Source organism: Chinchilla lanigera, unplaced genomic scaffold (assembly GCF_000276665.1).
Source record: "Chinchilla lanigera isolate Chin_1 unplaced genomic scaffold, ChiLan1.0 scaffold00146, whole genome shotgun sequence".
In the NCBI taxonomy this organism is placed as follows: domain Eukaryota; kingdom Metazoa; phylum Chordata; class Mammalia; order Rodentia; family Chinchillidae; genus Chinchilla; species Chinchilla lanigera.
Window position 1 is genome coordinate 2,604,771 of NW_004955547.1, and position 19,589 is coordinate 2,624,359.

The window sequence follows — 19,589 nt, forward strand, 5'->3', positions numbered from 1 at the left end:
ATTCAGAGTGCCCAGCAATCCAAACACTCAACCCATATGGAAAAAAAAAAAAAAAAAAGAAAAAAAGCTTGGCTACTTCTCCAGGTGACAGTGGGCCTTGACATAATCCATGTGACACTGGTTTTAAATACATATAAAATGCAAGAGTTCTAAGGTTAAAAAAGCTTTCACTTGAATTTCAAAAGGCCCAGGAAGCCAGGGAGTGTGCCCCTGAGAGGGCAGTGTATAAAGCTATAAATATAAAACAAAAAATACAATAGACACCTCAAAAGTTAAAAAAAGCCAAAAACATAGATTGTCTAAAAAAGGCTGCAAAAAAAAAAAGCAAAGTGGGCCTCCCAAAAAAGTCATGAGAGCTGTAATCACCAAAAGTGCCATAGGGTTAGACTCATGCAAGCGCTTGTGCCACAAGTTGCTTCAGATGCTAAATATAAAATTACAAGACTTAATGTTTGCCCTGCTAGATGTTAAACTTGCTTTGGTCCCAATGCTCTATATCCCCCTGTCTATATCTTTTAAAATGATAATGTTTATTTTGTGCCATTAAATGTTAAAAGTGTTTAACTTTTCATTTATACAGGGGCTCACAGCTAAAAGTTTGCCTTACATCTCAAAAAAACCTTAAGACTTAAACTTTTCAGCAATGCTAAAACTGTTAGGATTTTAGCAACTCTTAGAGCTAGACTAAAATGCCGTTTATCTAAAGAGATGAGCATAAGTCTTTGGGGGGGCCAGGGGTGGAATGTTATGGTTTGTGTCTGCATGTTCCCCCAAATCCTCACGCAGTCATAGGGCAGGCTTCTAAGATTTGTGATTGATCCATGGTTCAATGCTGGGATTATGGGTGTGAGTGCTACATCGCCTTGGGGTGGGTAGTTTGCATACAATGCAAGGGAGGGAAAGAGTCTGCTTGCCGACATCCCTCCCTTTTGCTCTTGCTGCTTTTCTTGCTGTGTTCTTGGTCAATTTTGGGACCCTCAATGGTCCTCCAGCCCAGAGTCCCAGGAATGAGAAAAGGCAGAGAGAGCCCACATCTGAGGCCAGCTGTCTGGTTCCAGTCAGGACCTCCAACTCCATCCTTGAGTCTAGGACCAGAGTTTGCCAGCTTGTGATAACCGTCCCCTCAGAGGCCAGGATACCAGCTTGTATGTCATGGAGATAAGAGATCAAGTTGTGCTTCTTTCCGTCAAACAGCAGACTGGCCTGGGTCTTTCACATGCTCTGTACTCTTCAGCCCTTACTCTGGGCCTCAGAAGCTAAAACGGTGACTGATCCTCCCTAACGTCTAACATCCACCTTGCTGCCCCATTGCTCGGCTGCTCCCCACCTCCTTATACAGACGCCTTAGGAGGTTGGTCTCCTTCAGCAGCACCTCTGCATTGCCCTCCAGGTCAGACTTATGCTGATCGTTGCTGTCCACATCCTGAGCCAGGCGTCTCAGAAGCCAACCCACTGGGGAGACAATGTGGAACTTGAATTTTTCTCTCCACCAGTGAAGGGTGCCCATCAGGCTGAGAAATCTCCCTGGGACCCTCTTAAATGGTCACTCCTGTGTCTAGGGCTGTGGTGTAGCCCTTTATGCAGTTAGTGGGTCAAGGGCAGGGGTGAGCAGGGGACCCTACTGAGGTTTTCAGGTACTTTCTCTGGTGACACTGGGGTGACTCCTGTAGAGCTCACACCATGCACTACTGCCCATACTTAGGATCTAGTATGAAGTGGGTCATATCTAATGATGCTTCACCCCTCTCAACTCTGGATCTCATGGATGAGAATGTGAATCTGGGTCAGGAGAAGAGGGCTCAGGGATTAGCCATGCCCCTCCTAAGCCAATGAGGCCCAGAGCAAGGCTCTTGTTTTCTGTACCTCATATCCTCAGGAACCCGTGCCTTCCTCAGGAGCCCCGGCATTCCTCACATCAAGGTGGCTGGAGGAAGGGCCCCATAGTGGCACTGTGCAGTCAGGTCTAAAGGGTGAGGGTTGCCAGCTTGCTGGCTTAGGTTGCCATGGCTCCCTGCCATCATGTGTTCCTGTGTCCACACGTATTTGTTGAGTGCCCAGTCTATGATGGCCACAGACCAGAGGTGTTGGAAAGTCAGTGGGCAGAGGGGCAAGACTATTGCCCTTTGTGAAGCTGGCATTGCACTCTGATATCAGGGGCTGCCCAGGGAGCTTCGGAGTGCCTGCGGTTAAGGAATAGGGGTAAAGTTGGGCTATGCGGTTCTAGAGAACTGTTCAGCCTCTCCGTCCACGGAGAGGTCCCTGATGCCTCTGTCCTCAGTTCTGATTTGGTGCATGAGTATTTTGGGGCCACTTGCCTTCTTCAGGGCCACAGATCCATTCTCTGCAGTCGACCTGAGGGATACTTCCTCTTCATACCTGGAGGTGAAGAACAGAAGGCTCAGATGTGTGAAGAAAAAAACAGAATAAAGCCCCAGACGAATGCCAGGAATTGGATCTTTTGGAGGTGGTTGTAGAATTTAAAAAGTGTTGGAATAGAAGGGACCTATTCATCCTTATCTCTGGGCACACAAATCAATTTGTGTGACCTGAAGCACTTCTGGTTTTAGGGATTCTTGTTTCTGGTGGGGGTGAGGGTGGATGCTTTGCACATTTGAAAGTCCTCTTCTGTTTCCAGACTGCAATTCCTTGCGGGGTAAGAATCCTGGGCTAATTCTACCTACCTTTCCCCTCCTCCTTCCTTTCTTACCCTTTCCCCACTGAGGGCTAACACAGCACCTGAAACATGGAACAGACGCTCAATGAATATTTGATGAATTAATGAAATAAAATATTTAATGATGAGGCAACTGGAACAGTACAGAATCTCTATAACCTTTAAACTCTCAGCCTTTTACAGACATTCCCTCCACCCAGAGGCTTATTAGTACTGTCTTCTTCCTGTTGGGAAGTACCTCTTGTGGTCTAACCCGAATACATCCTGCTTTGACTTAATCTCATTTTGTTTCTCCACCCCTTCCCCAACCACGTCCCCAGCACTCACTTGTTCTTGTAGCTGCCAGTACCTGCTGCACATGGTTGAGCTCAGAGGCCAACATCCCACCATCGGCCTCCACCTCCTCAGCCTCCCACCTCAGTGTCTGGATGTAGCTGTCAAATAGTGGCTCTGGGTCGCTCTGGTGGCATTTGCGGTCCTGGCAGAACTGCAAGTTGGTCTCTAGAAGCTTATTCTGCTGCTCCAGGAAGTGCACCTGGGGTGGAAGTGGGAGAAGTATGTGGGATGGGCTGGCATCTTCTGTCCTCCCTGGAGAACAAACAGAACAGAGATGGAGTTGGGAGGGAGATGCGCAGACCTGCCCAGCTGAGCTTTCCTGGCTGAGGGTGCACTTGGGGAGGAATCCTTGCTTTGTGATTGCTCTCCAGGCTTGAGTAAGCATCTGTCTGTTCAGGTGCCGGGATGGGTGAGGGTGAAACAGAGAAGCATATGGCTGAGCTGAGTTACTGCTGGCCTTTGGGTCAGGCAGGGTTGGAGGGGACTGACAATCTGGGAGGGCATCCTGCAGTAAAGGAGAGTATGGCAGCATCAGGAGAGGTGGAAGGAAACCTTCCCCATGAGCTCCCTCAGAGCAGGCCTCACGGTCAGCCCCGGCTTGGTGAGAAGTGGCTGAGCAGTCAAAGCCCTGGGAAGGGCTTCTTAACTGCGGAGGGCAGGGATGCTAGGTTCTGGCCAAGCAGGATGCCTGAGGTCTGAAGAGGCCTGGGGAGGTGGTGGGGTGCTGCTAGGTGGCCTAAACTTACATAGTAGGCACTGTCATATGTTTCTGCAGCCTAGGCGGGCAAATTGGATGGGATGGATTCAGAATATAGGGAAGATGGGGCACGCCACCCTTCTCATTCAGACTGGAGGGACACAAGGGAAAGGGTACCCACTGGTGGCCAGAAAGGGTGTCAGCAGACAGGACCAGGCCCCTTGGCCTCCAGGTTGCCACTTTTCATACACTGAAGCTCGAGTGTGGAGATGTCTCCTTCCTGCCTTGTAGTCCTTGGACCCTTTTCTCCCTCTCCTGGACAGCAGCTGGGAATATGAGGTCAGAACATACAGAAATGGGGAGTAGGGGCTGCCAGTACTACTTGGAATAATTTTAGGTGGTCTTGGTTGACAGTGCTTTGGCCAAATCTTCCCTTTCAAAGTTCTGGAGGGGAAGAAGCTACTCTCAGGGCCACATAACCAATCAGTAGGGGCGCCAAAGGTGGAATGCAGGCCCCCACACGCGTGGACCTGGGCCCTTTCCATGCTCTACTTGTTGGTCACTTTCTTAGGCTATGGTGCCCACTGCAAAGTGGATCAGCCCTTGCTGCAGTGGGCAGGGAAGCAGGACCCCCAGCTTTGGGTCTTCTGGCTCCAGGGATCTGGGGAGCTGGAGAAAATTTGGGCCTCAGTCCTGTTTTGGTTCCCTCTGGGCCCCTGGGCAGACCCTTTGCCCTATCCCTGCCACTTTTCTCTTCTGTGTACAATGGTAGCAAATCCTCGGATATTAACACTTCTCAGGTTGACTTCAGAATTTTACCTTTCCCTGTACTGCATGCTTTATCTACTATAAGCAGATTCGCTGAACATTTACGTTTGAAGAGTTAAAGGGATGACTTCACATTACCACTGTAGTTGTAAATCCAGTATCAGTAGGTGTGCATAAGGACTTCACAAAGCTTTAAATTCTGGCTGAAATTGCTGTCCCAGGCAGCTCTGAACTTTAGACTTGCTCTATTAGAAGGAGGAAAGCAAGTCATTGGCACCCAATGGAAGTTGCTCCGCCTACTTCAAGTACTGAAACAGACATAAAAGATCATGAACTTTCTCATCAGCTTTTTCAATGTCATTTAATGCCAAGGGTCTGTACCACTTAAAATTATATAAAATGGCAGTGCTCATTCTTCATTTCTAAATATCCTGGTCTGAGGATTTCCATCTCCTTCTAGAACCTGCTAGTTCAGGAAGGGTGTGATCCAGGACACCCACCTTGTCAATGAAGGCAGCAAACCTGCTGTTCAGGCACTTGATCTGCTCCTTCTCCTCCTGCTTGACACATTGTGCGTTGGGGTCGATGTCCAGGTTGAGGGGTGTGAGAAGGCTCTCGCTGATAGACACGCTGGTGATGCAGGGCGGGCTGGGGCCGCACACGCCTCCGGAGCGGTAGCCGAATCTGCGTCCATAGATGCCTGAACGAAGCCCCTGCAGACGCTGTGGCTGCCGAATCCTACTGTGAGGCTGCGGTAGCAGGAGATGCCGCGGTAGCGGGTAGCGGTGATGCAGCAGCGGCCTGACCGAGGCCTGCAGGCCAAGGCACAGCTGAGGGGGCAGACCTTGTAGGAGGCTCCAAGGCGCGAGAAGAGCTCAGACATGGTGCCACAGCGGGTGCGGGGGCAGGCTGGAGCCTGAAGTCCATGCTGCTGCTTATAAGGTGATCTGCAGGTCCCTGGAGGGAGCCCGAGGTCCAGGCATTTAGGAGAGCTTGGACAGCTCTGCCCTGGAGCTTGACCAGGAGGAACCAAAGCTGGCCAGGCCTCCCTGCTGCCCCCATAAAATTGTGTTCACAGGGGGGCCAGGAAGCACCTGGTCAGTCCCCACGGGTCTTGCACCGTGGGCAGAACCTTATGCTCCTCTGTTGGACACCAGCCCCACTTCACTGCCAGTTCCACCCTGCAAGCTGGGAAGCGGTCGTTGCCGAGCAGGGTGTACAGTGTGGGGGCCCGTGCTTGTGTGTGGAAGGGACTGGGCCTCTGCAGTCAGAGACAGCTTCCTGGCCTGACCTTTCTTGGCTGGGTGAATAGCCTTGCTGGGCCCGGTATTCTCAATGCAGTCAGGATAATAATACACTTATCTGAGAGTTATTGGGAGGGTTTAATGAGATAATGGACCAGAATGCATTTAGAAGCTTACCTAGCACTTGGTAAGAGCTCCATATGTGGTTATTTATTCTACTCTTATTAATTTGTCATTCCTCCTGTGTTCCTTTGGGCAAAAACTTTCTCTTCTTACAACCCAACACCTATCTCTAATCCCAGAGCCCCCCTCGTCCAAGTGGGCAATTTCTCCTTGTGTACTTCTCTGTTCTGCTTGGGGAGGGAAACGGAGTGTCCATAATGTGCCTAGTACTGAGAAAGGCTTTTAAAGACATTATTCATGGGGCTCCCAGGGCATCCCCCTCAGTGGGTATCAATGTGCCTGTCTGCCTGATGAGGAAGGTGAGCTCAGAGTGGTCCAGGGACTTGTTACATGGAAGGCTCCATAGAGGAGTGGGGTCAGAACCCTAGACGGTGATTCCCCAGCTCTCTTCCCCATGCAGGGGAGAAAGCACACATCTACTGAGCACTCATCAGCAACCAGTCTCCTGAGGTCTGAGTCTCTGGGGGCTGAGTGAGGCTCAGTTCTTGGAGGCAGGAGCCTGGGCTTTTGGGCTCTGAACTCTTAGAGAAATTGGCCTGATTACAAGCCTTTTCCTCAACTAATGGCCATCAACTCTAGAAGGTCACAACCCATCATAAAGGAGGTTAATTATTAGTCTAGTTATTGGTGGAGGAAACCAGAGTGTGAGCTAGCATTAAAGAGAAGCATGCAAGTCACCCAAGCTTCCTTTGCTTTAAAGATGTTTATTATTGTACATGCAGTAATTAAATCTTGGAACTCCAGCGGTCAGCCCTGCCAGGGCTGGCTGTGGGCCATCTGGCATCTAACTTCCCAGGACGTACATTACCCTCTTTGCTGTTTTCTCACACTCTCTTGGGCTTGGATTCCTTCACTTCAGCTCTGGTCTATTTTGTAGCAGTTTAAGCCTAACCATAGCTGTCTGGAGAAGACGGAGCCCGACTCCACAGTGTCTTGTGTGAGGGTGTGACCAGTGCCTGGCTGAAAGGTTACTTCTAAGCTGGGGGTGATATGGTGGTTATGGTGGTGATGGTGATGGTGGTACACAGCTGTAATTCCAGTACTTTGGGAAGCTCACAAAAGGAAATGGAATTACCTTGAAGCATAGAGGATTTATATTAGACTTATAGAAGCAGTTACAAACCTCTTGCATGGACTCCTTCTGAGCTTTAGCGAATGGATAAAATAGACCTTCTGTGCCATAGGTCAATAAGGGTGTTAATACATAGCCTTTATCCACAAGCTAATTAAGTGTGCTTGAAATCCAGAGAGATGGGAGAGCTGGAGGCAGAACTGTGCCTGCTAAGAACACCACCTGAAGGAGACGGAAATGAAAGGTTTGACATCTAGACCCCAAATGTTAGCATTAATCATTGATCCAGCCTCAGGGAAACATGCTCCATGACCTCTTCATTATTCGTCAGACTCACTCAGTGGAGAGATGGGCCAAAGCACGAAAGGGTTCAGACATAATCAAGGGGTGATGGTCACTGGTGCTGAAGAAGATAAGGGCTTCTCCATTTTCAGCCAGATTTTTTTTTTTTTTGAGACAGGGTCTTGCTGTGTAGTTCAGGCTCATGTTGAACTCACTATGGAGTCCACGCTGGTCTCAAACTTGCAGTGATCCTCCTGCCTCAGCCTCCCCAGTGCTGGAATAACAGGCATGTGCCACCATACTCAGCTTCAACTAGATCTTTGAGAAATCATTCCCCTGCCCACTTTTTCACCACTATCAGTCTATGGATGAAAAGAAATATCCTGTTTTGATCTCATGTCTTTTCTTCATCACCCAGGAGTGGGTCCCAGGAGCCAACTCAGGGGAGAAGGCACACATCTATTGAGCACCCATCAGCAACCAGGCTCAGAGAGTGACAGCGGGAGCTGCAGTCTCCAGATAGGGCGGGCAAGTGCAGAGAGCCACCATACATGACTGCAGGGTTCTGGATGCCATGGGGGAGCACCAGGCCACAGGAGGTGCTGGCAGAGTGAGCCTCCAGTACCAGAGCTTGGGGGATCAGGTCAGGGCTCCTGGAGAAGGTGAGACTTTGGTTGGATCTGAGGAACTGGAACTACCAAGGTGAGAGAAGGGAGGAGGATTCAGGTCAAGGGAATGGAGAGGCTAATACATCAAGCAAGGGAGGTCAGAGCCTGTGCAGGGAATAGCAGGAAGCCTTCTGTGGCTTGAAAACAGGGGATGGATGAGGGCAGGGAAAGGAGCTGACTGAAGTCAGATAGTGGATATGGTGGATGGGCAGGGTGGCTTAGAACATCAAGCTGAGCGCTAGTGATGACTGACCTGGCCAGAGTGATGCTCAGAGAGAGGTATGGGACATGGGGATGGGACACAGAGGGTGAGAGCTGTATGTTCATGTGTCTACTTCTAGTAGCATCATTTTCAAGTATTTTAAGCATCAGTGTGCACATTTCAGGAATGCATTTCTCCTTCCCCATGGCATAATGGTCAAAGTAGCTCTGGAATTACCACACCGTGGCTCTACCTCTTACAGTTCTTGTGAAAACTTACATATTGCCTCTCTGAGTGCCACTCTGGTACCTAGAATTGAGATAATAAAACTTCCCAGGGACATTTTGAGGATGAAGCGACATGTGTACATAAAGTATTACTACAATACTTGGTGCATAGCAAGTACTCAATAAATTGTAGCTACCGTTACTTCTGTTGCTATTATTTTATTTCCATTGCCGGTTAGTCACCTCAAGCACCTGCCATGTTAACAGTTCAGGGCCCCCAGCATCTTTCCCATTTTCCAGGACAGTACACTGCAGTAGCCTCCTGCATACTGATTTTGTCCTTGCTGGGAACCCCCAGTCTTACCCCTCAGTTCAGGCTCTGATGAGCCAGGCTCCGACATTATGGGACCAGCTCTCCTGAAGGGAACCCCAGATAGCAGAGATGGGCTAGAGAATGTGGCCTTGTGCTTTTGATGAAATTGAGGGAGAGACTGCATGGTGTGCAGGAAGAAAATCATAGAAGGGATGGCAGTGGATGGTCAGGCTGAGGATGTTAGCATCCTGTATATTTGGAACTCTCAAACTAGACGCTTATCCACATCCATCAAGTTCATGGGTCCTGCAGCAAGTAGAGCTGGACAAAATTTATTTGGGTTCTGTGGCTGTCATTTCTGTGTCTGGGGGGTAGTAGTCCCAGGATGCCTTGAGGACTTAGCCCCTAGGGAGCCCCTGGAGACCCTCTTTCTGAGCTGGAGTAAGGATGGCCCTTCCTTTGTCATTGGTCACAGCTGCACCTTCGGCTGCACCTCGGCTGCTGCTGCATCACCACCATCCCCTACCTCAACCTCACTGGCGGCTTTGGCAGCTGCAGCATCTTCGGAGGGCCTTCTCCACATGCCTTTTTTTTTTTTTTCCTCCGGTACCAGGAACCGAACTCATGACCTTGCACTTGCCAGGCAGGCGCTTTTGCCGCTGAGCTAAATCCCCAGCCCCTCCACCATGTCTTATGGGTGCAGCTTCTACTACTGCTTGGGCAGCCCCAGTGCCCCTTGCATCACTGGCATGTTGGTCAGGTCAGTGAGAGCCTCCTTGTACCCTTTAACCTGGAGATCAACCCCAAAGGGCAATGCATGAAGCACGAGAAGGAGCAGATCATGTGCCTCAACAGTAGTATGCTGCTTTCATCAACAAGGTGGGTGTCCCAGATCTCACCCTTCCTGATCTCGCACTTCCTGGGCTGGGTACTGAAGGGATTTGGGCCAAGGAAACTTCCAGTCTGATGGAAGAGGTGGACATCTAAGACACAGACATAGACAAACGTAGAGAAATGAGAATAGGGCATGGGCTCCTGGCTTGACAGCCCTGACCAAACTGTCACGATCTCTACGGAGAGACAGGGCCAAGACCCGGAACTTTGTGTGAGATAGAGGAAGCAGTACATGCACACCAGACACATAAGAAATGCACATAAGGAATAGGAACAGGACCACCCTCTCTGGTTCCATTTGAGCCTTCCTGGCAAGTGCTTTTGCATTCAGCACAGAGGCTGCTGGATTTCAACAGAGGTTTTATGGATAAGTTAATGTTTTGAGAACCAGCATCTTGTAGCTGGAAATACACTTTTGATCCGAGCGCCCATGGCCTCAGCAGAGATGTCATCTCACTTTTTAGTCCTGAGATTTCACGCGCTCTGGCTCTTACTCGAGTCCCTACCTCAACCATCAGGGTGGGGCTATCCTAGCTCACTCTCGGTTGCTTTGCTGCAACAAGCCAAGTAAGGGAACAACTACCTCTGTACAGCCAGCTCCGCATATACAGGTGAGCAGGGCAAAGATGAGGGCTAAACAGAACGGGGGCAAGGAGCTGCATTTCTCACGGGAATGTGACTTGGTGGTCCTCCCCAGCGGTCAAGATGGACTATACCCGGGACCTGAACATGGACTGCATTGTGGCTGAGATCAAGGCTCAGTATGATGAGGTGGAGGGTGAGTCCCAGTACTGCAGCAAGGTGAGTGGCTCAGGATATGACAGTGGAGGGATGTGAGGTGTTTATTATCAAGGTTTCTTTTGTCTGGAGAAACTACCCCTTTCCTGCCGATGACTGGGTTCCTTCCTGGGAATATCTAAGAGAAGTCAGTTCTCTGAGGGTGCTGACAGGGTAGGCACACAAAAGTGTGTGGGCTATGGGCACACTAGGAAAGAAGTGGTTGTCACTGTCTGTGTCTGTGCTGTTCTGTTGACTGTACAGCATTCAGCTTGCAGGGCTGCCTGTAGTGGTACCTGGCATAGAGACACAGGGATTGTGGGATGTCCCATACTGAGTCTCCTGAGTGTCTGTTTCTTGCAATGTGAGATCAAGGTGGTGGTGATTGGCATGGGAAGATCAACAAGATGAACCGCATCATCCAGAAGCTGATGGCCAAGATGAACAATGCCAAGTGTCAGGTATGGGTTATCTGTGTTGAAGACCAGAGGGGCTGAGCACCTACCCAGTGTCATACAGCCAACATACGCCCTATCTAAACCCCACCATTCATTCCCCAGCTATTTGAGCAGGTAGAGCCCCTGGTTGTGATCATTCCAGGAAGGGTAGCTGATGAAAGCATCTATGTGCTCAAAGCTGGAGGCCGGGGGAGTGGTGGCACTGTGGGATTACTCCTGCAATCCCAGCTACTCAGGAGACTCAGGATGGTGAGTTTGTGGCCAGCTGGGGCAACTTAGTGAGACCTTGTTTCATAAACAAACAAACAAGGACTGGGGCTGCAGTTCAGTGGTAGAGCACCTGTGGGTTCAATCCCCATTATTTCAATATATAAAAAAAGTGTGACTCCATGGAGGCTTGTGGGTAAATGCAGCAGTTAGGTTTGCTAGAGAAACAGATTCAGTTAAAGTAGGCTTCCAGTGGCTGCCTGCAGAATCAGGTATGGAAGAATGCAAAAGGGCTGTCTATGTGCTAGAGAGCTGAATGATCCAGTCAAAGGCAGAAGACCTAGAGCTCACTGCAGAGTCAGTCCCATGGAACTCCATGTCAGGAAGCCAAAGTGTCTGCAATGAAAAGCTGAAGAGTCTGCTGAAAGGGTGGAGAGTCTGCACTAGACGGGTGAAGAGGATGACTGGGAGCCTAGAGATGGATGTTCCAAGGTGATGGTGAAGACTGGAAATCCTCCAAAGAAGCTGAAGTGATGCTTTCATTTTGTTCCACCCAGGCTACAAGCCTATTTGCTGGTGCCATGCACACCCAGCTGGGTCTTCCCTCTTCAGTAAGTCCATCATCCAGACATATCCACGATCACACTAAATCAGTGAGGTGTTTCTTATTCAAATTGACAATACTGTTAGCTATCACAGTAGATGAAGCCAGTGGGTGCAGTAGGGGCTTCTGTTGGTCACTGTGGTGTGGAAGGGAACACTGTACTCAGGGACAGGGCACTAAGCCTTGGCCTATGAAAAGGAGAATTGGATCAATGTCTGAGACAGGTAACTGGCACCATCCTCAGTGAAAGGAGAAGTGGGGAAAGTCTCTCTTAGGAGAGGAAAGAAATACCAATGTGTTAGCCCTTTCTCTGGGTGAGGTGGAAAAAAATTACCTGGAGATTCTTAATCACAAGTTTGCTCTCAGAGAGGTTTGGGCAGGAATTCACATTTTTTTGTTTCACCAGCAAACCTCACAATACTCAGGCTGAGAACATAGTTAAAAAGGTAGGTGGCTCTTCAAAATCTGGCAAAAGTGAATAGAAATTCTCTCTAGAGAACAGCCATGGACCCCAAGGCCTCCAGGATTTTCCAAAGAGAGCGTGTGACAATAACAAGGTTGCAGTAAAACCAAAGTCACAAAACAGAAAAGATGCTATAAGTGGGAGTCAGCAGAAGCCTCTCCCTCCAGAATCATGGCTTTGTAGACTTCAGTGTACAAATTAATGAGAAAATGGGTGTATTTCTCACACTAAAAAAAAGAGCATATTAAAATATAAGTTAGCAAAAGAGCTTTTAAAAAATAGACTGATTTAGAAGACTCAAATAGAATTTATAGAAATGTAAACCATAACAATGATATTAGGAACCTAAATTGATGGTTAAACAGATTAGACTCGGAGAGAAAGTTGATTGCTAAATCTGAAGAAATTACCCAGAATATAACAGAGAAACAAATAAATAGAAACTATGACAAAGAAATCAATAGAAACTGACCTCAAGATTGCCCAGATGTTTGATTTAGCAAATAATTGTAATTATGTTCAAAGAACTACAGAGATAGATGATCTTCATAAATAAACAGAAATTAAAGTCAATAAGAGAGAATAAAGTGGAAATCCTAGAATTGAAAACTATAATAACTAAAATGAAAGATTTAATAAATGGTCTTAATAGATCAAAGGTATCAGTGGTAGGTGTTTTGAGAGCCCCCAGACATCTTGTGGCTTAAATACCGGAGCACCTAGCAGTCTTCCCTTAATGGAAAATGAAGGGGAGCTGATCATGGGTGTGAGCAGGTGCTTCTCACCAGATATTTCTTTTACCAGGCAGAGGTTCTAGCCTAGTTATTTAACCTGTGACCTGGAGTGCCTTCCACAGGAAACTTGTTCACAGTGGCAGTTGCCCTTATGTGTCTTGTGTGACCTGTGTCAAGTTTATATTGCCTGACTGTGTTATGGTGCCGGCAGCCTGGCCTTCTTTTTCCCTGGCATCCCAGGGAAAACCTGGAGTAGCCCTGGTTCTTCTGATGGAAGATGAAGATTCAATGCACTGCCAGACCAGAAAATAAGCTCAGAGAGTTATTACTTACAGATCACGGATAAGGAATGTAGCATGAATTGGGAGGGCAGTTTTCTGAGTCTTCTGTTTCTAGTTCACACAGACCAGGAATGAAGAATTAGGCAGAGAAATATGGAATGAGAGGAGATGGGGCTCAAAGAGAGAGAGAGAGAGAGAGAGAGAGAGAGAGAGAGAGAGAGAGAGAGAGAGAGAGAAAGAGAGAGAAACTAGTAGTATATATGATATGCAAGGGAATAAGGTGTGGATCCTTTTAAATTCATGGTCAGATGCTTGAATGGTCCAGTTAAAGGAAGCAGTGAGAAAAGTGGGAAGTCTGCTAAGTGAGAGAGACACCTATAAATCCCTCTAAATTCTTATCTCTGCCCCCAGGGTTGCCCTTTTGGGTGTGCTGTTATACTTCTGCCTAGGCAACAACCTTTGCTGTGTTGTTCCCACTATATTATGGTTTGTGATTTTGAAGACAGAAGCATAGAGATTTTCTACTCCAAAGAATAGAGAAAAGAATTAAGAAAAAAAAAAAAAAGCCTCAGGAACATGTTGGACATTAAATAATTTAGCATATATGTGATAGGTATCCAAAAAGGAAGAGAGAATGGCAATGAGGCAGAAAAATATTTTAAAAATTCCTATATTTGTTAAAAACATCAACACTAAGGAGATCCAGCCAGAATAAATAAAAAGAATACCATACATAGATAAATTTTGAATGCCTAAGGTTAGAAAATAGTTTGAAAGAAACTGAAGTGGGGGACATACTACACACAGAGCTATTGTCAGAAAAAAACGAGACAGAAGCCAACTGAGAATTTGCTGGTTATAACCAGCAAAAGTATCTTTTAAAACAATGGTGAAAAAAATGTCAGTGTATTACTGACGGTGAGAGCCTGCCTCAGAATAAAAAACTACAAAGCAGGGCAGGAATATACTTCATTGTGAAGGCCTTGGGTTCAGTTCCCAGTGCTGAAAATGAGAACAAGAAGAACAAAACGAACAAGAACAACATCAACAAAAACAAAACAAAGAACCTTAAAAAAGACACTTCAGAAACAAAAAGGTGGAGAAGAGGTATTGCCTCCTGATGTGCACTACAAAGGAATGCTCACAAAGGATACAGGTGAAGAACCACACAGGGTGGCATGGAGGGGCGGGGTTTCCCTGCCCAAGCTAGATGTCACCCTCCAGGGACCTCAGTGTCATCAGCTAGACAGAGCTCTCCCAATCTATTCTTTTGGGCTGTTATGGAGGCTTCAACTACATAGGCATGATTGATTCAAATATTGACCATTGGTGATCAGCTTGATCCTCAGTCCCTTTTCTGTCTTGGAAGTTGGGGGGTGGGGCTCAAAATCTCAGTATATCCTAAGATCAGCCCCCACCCTGAAGCTATCTAGGGACTGCCAGCCATCAGTCAACTCATTAGTACACAAAAGAGACTATCACTTTGGAGACTCCTAGAATTTTAAGAACAATATGTTGGAAACTAGAAGAAGATCAGATAAATATATTTCATAATATCACTGCAGGTAAATTAATTGTATTGATGTGAAGTGTGAAATGTCAGAAGAAAATATTAAAGAATATTTGTGAAATGTCAGAATCAAATATTAAAGAGTAAAAAAAATTAAATAATTATAATAAAAAACAAAATATATATGGTATGCTTCTAGACATATGATGTGAGCTAACCCAAAAGAAGGTAGGAAAGGGACAATAGAGAAAAAAAAAAAAAAACAAGACAAAAATAGTACAACAACCACAAAACAGAAGGGAGAATAGGAAATGAACAAGTTAGTTGACTTAAGCTGAGTCAGATCAGAAGTCTAACCCCTCAGTAACAATGATAAAAACAACTGAGTTAAAATGGGGAAAAGACTTGAATTGACATGTTGCAAAAGAAGATATATTGAGAGTCAGGGACATGAGATACTGCTTATCATTATTAGTCATCAGGGAAATTCAACTTAGAATCACAATGAGAAGGTACTTGACATCCACAGAAGGATGGTTCTTTAGGTGGCTTGGAGTGACCCAACTCTCTCTTTTTCATTTTTTTATAATTCTTAAAAAAATCCCCCAAACAACAACAACAGCAACAACAACAACAACATTAGAATATGCTGGTGGTGCAACATCCTGAGAGAGGAGGGACTGGCTGGAACACAGTATGGGCTCTGTCCTAGAAACAGGATCTTCTTTAGCCCAACATTTCATGTTACCCCTGGGGTATATAACCCATGGCAGGCTGTCTTTCAGGGTCCTTCATCTATAGTGCAAAAGGGCATACACAGCTGAAATTCCATCTCCTTCAGGGAGATTCCTGAGCCACTGGGGACTGGCTCACAAGGAATTTTAAGCTTTCTTTGTTCTTTGCTGCTAGTCTGTATGTAATCCACTGCATGTAACTTGTTGCATATTAGTGTGTTCTGTCATCTCACCAGACTCACACAGAATAGAAGCAAGCTCACAATGAGCCTACTTCACACGCACAAGAAAGCTAAAATTTGAAAGACTAACAATATCAAGTGTGAATCACCTGGAATGTTAATGGAGCATAAAATGCTGCAGTTACTCAAATGTTTATCAACAGATGAATAGATAAACTGGGATACAGTCATACAATGAAATATCACTTGGCCATAAAAATGAATGAACTGTTTGTTGATTCATGAAACAATCTGGGTGAATCTTGAAAACATTATGCTAAATGAAAAAGTCACATGCAAAATAATATATATTGTATGCTTCTAGACATATGACGTCCAGCACTAGCAATACTAATCTACAGTTGCCTGGAACAAGAGGAAATTGATGGCAAAAGGACCTGAGGGAACTTTCTAAGATGTGGAAATGTTCTATATTTTCATTCAGTGGAACATATATTTGCCAAAATTTATTAAACTGTGCCCTTAAAATGTGTGCCTTTTATTGTATGCAAATTATACATTACTATAAATGATGATTAAATACCCATAACATACTTAGAAATAGATGTATATTTTGTTTTGTTTTGTTTTTTTCCGGTGCCAGAAATCAAACTCACGACCTCACGCTTGCCAGGCGGGGGCTGTGCCGCTGACCTAAATCCCCAGCCCCAGAAATAGATGTATGTGATACTTAGAAATAAATGTATTTGAAAGACTTATACCTGGAGTAATATAAACATTATAGAAAATATTACAGACAATGAAAGATAATAAAGAAGGCCTAATTAAGAGATAGACCATATTTATAGATAAGAGGCTCTACCATCACAAAGCTACTGATTCTCTTTAAACTACAGAGTCATTGCAATTATAATCAAATTTCAAAAAAGGATTTTATATACATCTTGATTTTAAAATTTATGGAGATGGACAAAGTCAATAATAGCCAAAGCATGATAAAAAGACTTAATAGAGTACTCTCCTATTCAGAGATCATAACATAAAGTTATAGTCATTGGAACAGTGTAACACTCACACAGGAATGAACAAATTAACCAATGGAACAAAATAGATATATTCATGATTATATATGTATATGTATATATATGTATATACACACACACACACACATATTCATGATCTGTTAACGTGACTGGGTTGAGATATGCCTAGCAGAAGCACAATTCTGTGTGTATCTGTAGATGAGTGACATGTAAGCTAGTATATGCGGGAAGAAGACCCACTCTGGAGGTGAATGGCCCCAACCAATAAGCTTGCAGTCTGCAGAGAATAAAAGGGAAAGATGTAAGAATGCCCATTTAGGAACAGCTCCAGTTTTTGCTATAGCCTTTGGATATCCATCTCCCATTTCTTCAGTCCTCCAATGCAGAATCACACCAGGGACTCTGCAGCAAGCTTCGCGGTCTTCCACCTTGGACTGGTGCGGCATTCTAGATCTCCCTTGTTCTGCAGCTTTCACCTTGTGGGGCTGAGCAGCTACTGGATCTTCTGACCCTCTAGCATGCAGATGGCCATTGTAGGTTCTTCCTCCTCTGATGATTTTAAAGCCACCTAATAACTCCGCTTGCATAATTAAGCATATATTTTCTATTGATTTTATCCTTCTAGGGAACCCTAAGTAAAACATTTGTATATATAAAGTTTGATAAACAATATAACTTTGATGTAATACACACACAGACACACATAAACTTGATGTACAACAGAGGTATAGGCAGATCAGTAGGGAAAGGAGGTCCTATGCATTGGTTATCCACATGGAAAAAATATTACACAAAATTAACTCTAAGATTATTAAAATCATAAATTTCAAAAGCAAACCTTAAAAACCTTTAGAAGAAAAAAATTGGAAAATGTTTTTCTGAACTTGGTATAGGACAGGATTTTTTTCTTTTTGGTACCAGGAATCGAACTCAGGACCTTGTGCTTGCCAGGCAGGCCCTTACTCCACTGAGCTATATCCCCAGCAGAGCAGGATTTTTAAGACACATAAAATACTCAAAATAAAAGGTTGATAAATTACACTACATAACACCTGACAAAATATCTGACACCCAAAGTTAAAGAAGGAAAGGTTTATTTAGCTCATAGTTTGTGGAGGTTTCAGTCTATAATCAGCTGGCTCCAAGGAAAGCGGCACATGGCAGAGGGGAAACTGTTCAAGGTGGCAGAAGATAGCAAAAGCAATAACAGAGAGAGAGAAAGAGAGAGAGAGTGAGAGAAGTCTTTTTCTGTCCCTGATATTGTATCCAGTTCCACTGGGATTAGGACGGTGCTGATCCAGTGAATGAATTGATCCAGCAATCACCCATCTTCAATCCCAGCACCCTTAATCCTAGCATTGTACCGACAATCAATCACACACTCTAGATTCAACCACCTCAAAATAAACCCTATGACCTCATGAGGCTTTGGGGGGACATCTAGACACAAACCATAACAACAATTTTGGAAAATAATTTTGTGTGATCTTGAACATCAGTCCATCTCATGACCCAGAAATTTCACTCCTAGTTGTATATCAAACAGAAATTTTTGAATATCTGTATCAGGTGACAAGCAGAAAAATGTCCATAGCACCACCTTTGTAAGATGAAAAAGCAAAACAAAACAAAACCAAAATTACATAAAATGTGATATTGTCACACAATAGAATACTTAAAATTTTGGTGGAGGAATCCTTGTTACACAATGTTGAACAAACAAAGAAAATCACTGTGATAGCTTTTTAAAATAAAAATAACAAACCAGAAAAACTAAAAAATTGTTTTAGGTATATGCATGCATGTGATAAAACTAAAAAATAGCAAAGGGATAATAGCACAGCTTCAGCAAAATGGTTACCTCTGGGATGACCAGGAGGAGAAAGGTAGGGAAGTAGGTAGCTTGCTAGTGATAATTAGTAATGTTTTGGGATTAGCTCACTAATGTTTTATTGTCATTATATTATTAAATAACAAAAATAATAAAAATAAGATGTTATTTATAAGAAATGAAATGAAAACATATGGACACAAATTGAAAGTGAAAAACTGTATTAAGGTGATTGGTTAGACCAGAACACACTGTAGACAGAAAGGGTAATTTTTTCATGAAGCTAATTTCAGCTTGTGTGTGTGTATGTACGTAGGTGGTGATTCATGATATAAAATATGTATCTTATTTTGCCCAAGAAGAGACTCTTTTTTTTTTTTTTTCCAGTACTGGGAATTGAACTCACGACCTTGCGCTTGCCAGGCAGGCACTGTGCCGCTGAGCTAAATCCCCAGCACTTGTATCTTATTTTGAATTGTATTAAAAAATGAGTCTGACACCCAACATAGCAAAAAACCTCTCTTGCCGAAGTATGCCAGCAGACATATGCAAAAACAGTACCAGCAACATAATTTGTCGATTACAGAAACAAAAACCACTTATGCTTTTTACTCATAGAGAAATGGACAAATAGTTCTACTATATACATCACTGAAAAATAAAGCTACATACGTTAAAAAAAGATGAGTTTCAACTTAGAATTCTGGGGGGGCAAACAAGCCATAGAAGCATACAAACACTGTAATTCTATTTATATAAAGCTTAAAAGTAGGCAATATAGAATAGATTGGGGATATACACATGATAATAAAGAAAGGCAAGAGAATGATTAACATAAAGTCCTAAGACAGTGGTAACTTTGTGGATTTGGCTGGGCTAAGGATGGATGGTACTGCGACCAGCAAGGGTGCCCTAGGGATATGCAAAGATTTGTTCCACTATTGGTGCTATTTAAATCACTAAATGTATGTCATAGATGCTCTTTTGCATGTATGAAAAATTTATAAGACAGAAGGAAAATGCCAACAACAGCTTGTACTCTGTAGTCCCTGCTCCCCCACCCCAGCTCAGACCCAGATTTCCTACTGACTCTGGGAAGGGCATCTCCAGTCTTTTTCCCATTTGGATTCATATTTGGCTTCCTTCCATCCCTGCCCCTGAGACTTCCGCTTCAGAACTCTGTGATTGTAACAAGGTGAGGTCAC

The 19,589-nt window shown here is 44.8% G+C and overlaps 1 protein-coding gene across 1 annotated transcript in view; it reads right to left on the minus strand.

The window, feature by feature from the left end:
* The window catches only part of LOC102018133 (keratin, type II microfibrillar, component 7C-like), a 9,659-nt gene extending 4,301 nt beyond the window's left edge, over positions 1–5,358 (minus strand). The window contains 6 exon segments of the mRNA XM_013508445.1: positions 1,328–1,423; positions 2,316–2,397; positions 2,913–2,914; positions 3,024–3,209; positions 4,976–5,190; positions 5,193–5,358. Coding sequence (XP_013363899.1) covers positions 1,328–1,423; positions 2,316–2,397; positions 2,913–2,914; positions 3,024–3,209; positions 4,976–5,190; positions 5,193–5,358 — 747 coding nt within the window.
* Positions 5,359–19,589: the final 14,231 nt, after the last annotated feature.